At 40.7% G+C, this 7,500-nt stretch overlaps 1 protein-coding gene across 1 annotated transcript in view; it reads left to right on the top strand.

Moving 5' to 3' along the window:
* Positions 1 to 7,500, top strand: part of abcc9 (ATP-binding cassette, sub-family C (CFTR/MRP), member 9) — a gene marked incomplete at both ends in the record, with an annotated part of 82,292 nt that overhangs the window by 17,490 nt on the left and 57,302 nt on the right. The window contains 2 exon segments of the mRNA XM_080051029.1: positions 2,398 to 2,505; positions 7,066 to 7,143. Of these exon segments, the coding sequence (XP_079907155.1) occupies positions 2,398 to 2,505; positions 7,066 to 7,143 (186 nt within the window).

The following is a 7,500-nucleotide window of genomic DNA, read 5'->3' as shown; positions in this document are numbered from 1 at the left end:
CAGACACACGCACGCACACACACAGACTTACAGACTAACATACACAGACACACAGAAACGCACACACGCACACACACACACACACACTCACACACTAAAACACACACACACACACACACACACACGCACACTAAAACACACACACACACACACATTCCTTCCATGTTACTCCAGGTGACTTTATACTGACACTGACTTCTGCCTCAGATCATCCAAGGAATATTAATTATAAATAGTATAAAGTATTTAGTCTGATGTGCAATGACGCACAATTACTGGAACTAACAACCGGGGCAATCAAGTTCATACAGATTCACTCATTTGACAAGAAAAGGGAAATCTGCAATATTTCAAATTCCTTAATAGTTGCTTATATTAAAGCTGGGGTATATGATTTCTGATCGGTCAAAGTTAACATGAGCTGTACACTTTGACCAATCAGAGCGAGGCTACGATTCTCTGTTCTTATTGGCTGTTGGGACTGTCCATTCACTTTGGCACGACTTTATTGGTGTAGAGCGTGTCAGGGAGGGACCATAGGGGAGGGACCAAAGAGAACAAGTGTAGCGGTTGAGGTATTTGGATTCAAATCTCTATCCCAACTGCCATTTTCTCCCCAAATCCTCCATCCCAGCTTTAATATTTAAAGCGATAAACTGAAAATGAATAGGGTAAAATATTAAACAACTATTTTCAGAAATCGTTGAATACATTATGGAAAATTGTCTAACTATTTATGCGGTCTAAAAAAGAGTAACATTTACATTTGGTCTTTACTCACATTAAAGGTGCACTATGTAACTTTTCGGTGGGTCAGAGAAGTGAACATTTTCTAAGGTATATTCTCATAACTGAATAAACAAACTTTCCTCACAGGACAATTGTGATCCCTGTAACATTGTTAGAAGTTAGAAAGCTTCCTGAAAAGTTACTTTTTCACTGTTGTTGTTGTTGTTTACAGCAGCAGGGCCCACAGTTTGGTTTACAACCATTTTCTAGTCTTACGTTTGGTTCCAGGTTCCCTCAAAATAATTTTGATTTATGATGATAGAATTATTCAATACTTAGAATTACATGTAAAGTAAATATGCTTCCTAAACTAACCCCAGGCTGTTCAAACGTAAACAAATCCCCCTCATCTGAAACTTCACACTGCGCCTTTAATTGTCATGTTAATTCCTCTTGACCACTTGTTTAGTTGTGTATTTTTATACCCAGTTGACTGCAGCCCAGGCCTAAATCTTGAGGGCATATTAGGTGTCATTGCCACATGCTGACTGTTACATAGCAGTTGGATTAACACATACAGGGTCTGGGATTAACAGTCACACCAACAGAGCCCTCTGACTCATACGACACGCAAATGGTTTTTAAATAGGATCTTAAGGGCCGTAATCACAGCATGACATATCCATGGTTACAAGGGGATATCTCTTATTACAACAGCTACTAAAAATCAACACTGTTATTATATTATATTGTATTGGGCTCAGGGATGTTTTTCATTATTTTAAAGTAGCTACGAGGAATTTTTTAATATTTCTGAAACCGTCTAATTTCTCCTCTGATGATCATAAATTACATGCAACAGCAAACGAGACCATCAGTGCAAAGAATGCTATTTTTATATAGTTTTTCTTAATGCCTTTGTCATGGGTATACGCTCACCCAGGAACAACAGCTGGCGTAGTAAAAACACTACCGCTTTTGTCCAAAGGGGGCGCAAGAATCAACACAAACTTAAAAGTTCCTCGGAGCAATTTTAAGTCCAATGACATAAAGGATATTCGTAATCTAACCCATGATAAGAATAACATGATTACTGTTTGTACTTGTGGTGGAAAACATCCGTTGATCTGAGTGAAAACCCCCCACACTTCTTCTTCTCCCCTAGGAATTAAAGCGGATGTCGGCAAGTCTTTAAGTTTATTAGTTATTATTACTAACTTCAAATCTCTCTCTCACTCCCCCTCCCTCTCTGTCTCTCTCTCTCCCCTCCCTCTCTCTCTCCCCTCTCTCCCTCTCTCTCTCGCTCCTCCCCCCTCTCTCCCTCCCCCCCTCTCTCTTCCCCCCTCTCTCTCTCTCCCTCTCTCTCCCTCTCTCTCTCCCCCCTCTCTCTCTCCCTCTCTCTCCCTCTCCCTCTTTCCTCTCCCTCCTCCATCCCCCCTTTCTCTCTCTCTTTATCTCTCCCCCCTCCCTCCCCTCTCTCTCTCCCTCTCTCCCTCTCTCCCCCCTCTCTCCCTCCCTCTCTTCCCCCCCGTCCTCCCTCTCTCTCCTCCCCCCCTCCCCTCTCTCTCTCCTCCCCCCTCCCCCTCCCTCTCCACCCCCCCTCCCTCTCTCCCCTCTCCCCCCTCCATCCCCCTCTCTCTTTCTCTCTCTCTATCTATCCCCCTAAAGCCCAAAGCGATCAACAGGAAACAGCCGATGCGCTACCAGATGGACAACTACGAACAGCCAACCAAACGCCAGCTGAGACCCAAGGAGACAGAGGATGTGGCTGTGAAGGTTAGGGGCCAAAAGTTCCCATGTTTGGGGAACGAATGTACTAACAACATTTCTACCAAATTCCCCCCCAAAAAAATTGTCATTAAAGCTGGGGTATATGATTTCTGATTGGTCAAAGTTAACATGAGCTGTACACTTTGACCAATCAGAGCGAGGCTCCAATGCTCTGTTCTTATTGGCTGTTGGGACTGTCCATTCACTTTGGCACCGACGTTGTTGGTGTAGAGCGTGTCAGGGAGGGACCATAGGGGAGGGACCAAAGAGAACAAGTGGAGCGGTTGAGGTATTTGGATTCGAATCTCTATCCCAACTGCCATTTTCTCCCCAAATCCTCCACCCCAGCTTTAATGACCTGTGTCAAAGGTTATCGGCTCCGGAAAGAATTAAGAGACCACTCCAAATATTCAGTGTCTCTCTCGTTTTATTCAATTATAGGCATATGTTTGAGTGGAATTAACATTTGGGTTTTATTCTACAAACTAATGACAACATTTCTACCAAATCCCCCCCCCCAAAAAATATTGTCATTTAAAGCATTTTCATTAAGTAATGTAGAGATGAAGATTTAAGAAAAATCCAGACTGGATTTTTTCTTTAAGATTACTTTTTAAATGCCAACTGAGGTCCAAGGAGACCGAGGATGTGGCTGTAAAGGTTAGGGGTCAATAGTTCACGTTTGGGGAATAGTTTTGGGATAAAACTATTAACCACCACTGTCCAAGGTTATCTGTTCATACGATTTTGAATTTTTTATTTTTTGCATTTTCAAGCTTTATTAGATAGTACAGAGTTGAAATGGGGAGAGAGAGAGAGAGAGAGAGAGAGAGAGAGGGAGAGAGAGGGGATGACCTGCAGTAAAAGTCCACTAGTTCCTAGAACTATGAAATGGTTCCATCATTCCGAAAATGCCTTATTTCTTTCGTATTCATCATGTTTTCTTCAAGTTTTGTTTGTAAATCTGGTGGTCGATGGCAAAACCAATGCTGTAAAAATAATGTGAATAGAAAAACATAGTCTCAACATTCAGACCGATTGAAGCCGGGAGGATTTTCTGTGAGATTAGATTGGTTACAGAGAAACAGAAAAATCCATGAGCAATAAACTCATCTTTCCAGCCTGGCACTTTTACGGCCCTCTCTCTCTCTTAAGTGATACATTTAAGGAGACCTTGGGGATTGTTTGATAGAAGTGGATTTTTAAGAGGGGACTCTCAACAGAAATAGATTGTCTTAAAGAAGAAACAACACAAGGGATTCGAAAAGGGGCATTTTAATCTTTTAATTTAATTTTAATCCCGGACGAGCCCCCAACTTGTTATGAATAATAATAAGCAAATTTAAATATTTTTTAAATTGAACTAATTGACAATTATTATTGTCAATAGGCATTTTATTATATATTTTTTTTAACCTTTATTTATACAGGTAAATCCCATTGAGTCCGAAGACTCTTTTGCAAGGGAGACCTGTTCCCATTTACACGTTACCATTCACACACACATTCATACACCGATAGCAGGCTAACTATCGACATTCACACGAGACAAGGTGGGTGAAGTGTCTTGCCCAAGGACACAACAACTATGACACAGGTGGCAGGGCGGGGATCGAACCTCCAACCCTTTGATCATCGGCCGACCCGCTCTACCAACTGAGCCACAGTTTGCCTTTGACACAACAAAATAATAACTAAAAGACGACTGCGAGTATTGTGTCTTAATCATGTTTACAAAAATACGAAATACGAAAAAAATAATTAAAAAAATAAAATTGGACTAGATTATTTTCGATTTGAATTTGAATGAGTTAATAGAGACAGTGAAACCAGTCTTATTATATCAGAGGCTACAGTTACAGTTTCACCTCTTAGATAAAGTGTTCCGGTCACAAGAGGAGGTTGTTCTTGTGCGTAAACACGTAGGAACTTCTCTCTCTAATACCATCGTTTGTTTAACTCTATGAACAGCTGTTTCATATCTGGACTGTTTGTACATCCATGGGTCAGTTGTGGGTGCGTGGAATCATACATGTGACGGGGCCTCTGTGTGTGTGTGTGTGTGTGTGTGTGTGTGTGTGTGTGTGTGTGTGTGTGTGTGTGTGTGTGTATGTGTGTTTGTGTGTGTGTGTGTGTGTGTGTGTGTGTGTGTGTGTGTGTGTGTGTGTGTGTGTGTGTACTCCCTCTTCTACAGGAAGTGTAGGATTCACACGAGAATTTGTTGCCCCTTGAAGCCCCCTTTAGATCTAACAGTGACACACACACACACACACACACACACACACACACACACACACACACTCAGAGTTTTCTCAGCCCCTCTGTGAAAGTTGCTCTTCCGGTCGCATCCCTACGGAGTGACGCTTCTCTTCCCCTAATTACAGACAAAGGGACACTGAGAAAGCGTTTATGATTCATCAGATAGTTTAGATAGATAGATAGATAGATAGATAGATAGATAGATAGATAGATAGATAGATAGATAGATAGATAGATAGATAGATAGATAGATAGATAGATAGATAGATAGATAGATAGATAGATAGATAGATAGATAGATAGATAGATAGATAGATAGATAGATAGATAGATAGATATGAACAACTTTTTTGGGACCTTTTTCCTGCAGCTTCTAACGTTTTGTATTAAATGATAATTACTTGATTAAACTTGTTGCAGTGGTCACGGGTTCAAATCCGACCCGTGGACCTTTACTGCAGGTCATCCCCCCCCTCTCTCTCTCTGTCTGTCTCCCCATTTCAACTCTGTACTGTCTAATAAAGCTTGAAAATGCCAAAAAATAATCTTTAAACAGCTGTGACCCTGACATACTGTATAAGACCATATTTCATTTATTTCATGTCCCACTCCCCTCTCTACATATCTCCCCTCAACTTCCGTTTATTCGTAGTATCTAATCTTACTTCCCTTTTTCCAACATAAAAAAAAATCCCTATCAGTTGATGTAATTGATCAGTTTTTTCTTAGCAGTAGAATCAACAACTGAAACATTTCTTGGGCTCTTCTTGGGGATTTTTCTGAGCTCCTGCACCAGTTTCGGGGAGGGGGGGGGGGGGCGGGCGACATGCACCAGTTTGTTAACGCTGCCATAATGAGAAATACAGAGAGTTTTTTGTGGAGCTTATAGGCTTAATCAACTTTGTGTCAACTCATTTGGTGCGATGGCTTGAATGTAATCGGCATACATTAATTCATATGAAAAAGTTACGCAGTATAGCTTTAACATCTTACGAAGGCACAAAGCTGATCCGTGTCGTGGGGAGAGAGGGGGGGACAGCGGAGAGGGGGGGGAACAGCGGAGAGGGGGGAAACTAGAGGGATTTGTCAGATAAAATAAACATAAAATAAACAAATAAATGCAGCAGCAGATGGGAGGAATGTATAAACAGAGTGCTAGCAGGAAGCAGGGTGATAGATCAGTGAACGGGGATTAACACACGGAGGCCTGTCGCATGTTTCTCTGCCGTCCGATTTCCCTGGGACCTTTAACATAGTGTGTGTGTGTGTGTGTGTGTGTGTGTGTGTGTGTGTGTGTGTGTGTGTGTGTGTGTGTGTGTGTGTGTGTGTGTGTGTGTGTGTGTGTGTGTGTGTGTTTTAGAAAAAATTAAGAGACCAGTCTGGATTTTTCTTAAATTTTTCATCCCTACATTACTTATTGAAAATGCTCTAAATGACAATATTTTTATTGTGAATTTGGTAGAAATGTTGTCAGTTGTTTATATTATAAAACCAAAATGTTCATTGTACTCAAACATATGCCTCGAAAGAGTAAAAATCAAGAGACACTGAATATTTGGAGTGGTCTCTTAATTTTCTTCCAGAGCTGTATTTCATACTATGTCATTCTTACAGCAGAGTCCAAAGCAGGTTAAGTCCCCTCAACATTTCTCACGTGCAAGGCATTCTATGGGTCATGGTACTTCCGCTGTCCGAAAAGGAGGGGGGGGGGGGGGGGTTGTGGTGTAGTGTTTAGTGTTACTTTCACTTACAAAGGAGGCTAAATATGTATTTTTTTTTTTTGGTAGGGGGCATTTCAGTTAAAAAATGGTATCCCAAACTATGTCCATCATGATTGAATTATATGAATTTTTAATTTAATTTTTTTATTTAAAATTAATAATATAGCATTGAAGATGAAGTCAGTGATGCTAGAGAACGCTTGTTGTTAAAATCACTTTTTATCTCCTCATGATCCGCTACCTGTTTGTACTGTGTGTGCACTGAAATAAAAGTGTTGATATACAGCCTAGGCTCTGTAAACTGGTATCTAAACATTGTAGCTAGCAACATACCCGTTTACAGAGCCTAGGCTGTTTTTTAACACTGGGTGGACGAACACATAGAACAGACAGGTAGCAGATCGTGAGGAGATATTCTCTGATTTTGACAAAGAGTTATATTGTCAACAAGTGTTCTCCAGAATCACTGACTCCACCTTTAAATCTGGTGACATATTCAGGTTAATGTTATTAATTAATATTAATAAATAGTTAATTAAAGATATTTTGTGTTAAATTTCTCTTCATCTTTTATATTTTTCTTCAGGTGAGCAATGGATTCTTCACCTGGGGAAGCAACCTGTCCACACTGTCAGACATCAACATCTGCATTCCAACAGGTAGTGTGTGTGTGTGTGTGTGTGTGTGTGTGTGTGTGTGTGTGTGTGTGTGTGTGTGTGTGTGTGTGTGTGTGTGTGTGTGTGTGTGTGTGTGTGTGTGTGTGTGTGTGTGTGTGTGTGTGTGTGTGTGTGTGTGTGTGTGTGTGCGCAGCGTTCTGAATTAGCTGAAGCTGTCTGATAGATTTTTTTTGGAAGGCCTGCAAGGCTTAAAATAAATTAGTTTTGATTTATGATGATAGAATTATTCAACACTAAGAATTACATGTAGAGAAAATATGTTTTGTAAACTAACTGTAGGCTCTGTGAATGTAAACAAATCCCCCTCCTCTGAAATTACACAGTGACCCTTTAATCACTGTGTG

The sequence above is a fragment of the Ammodytes marinus genome (assembly GCF_949987685.1).
Source record: "Ammodytes marinus genome assembly, chromosome: 22".
NCBI classification, from domain to species: Eukaryota; Metazoa; Chordata; class Actinopteri; order Uranoscopiformes; family Ammodytidae; genus Ammodytes; species Ammodytes marinus.
This window is presented reverse-complemented; position numbering and strand designations above follow the sequence as displayed.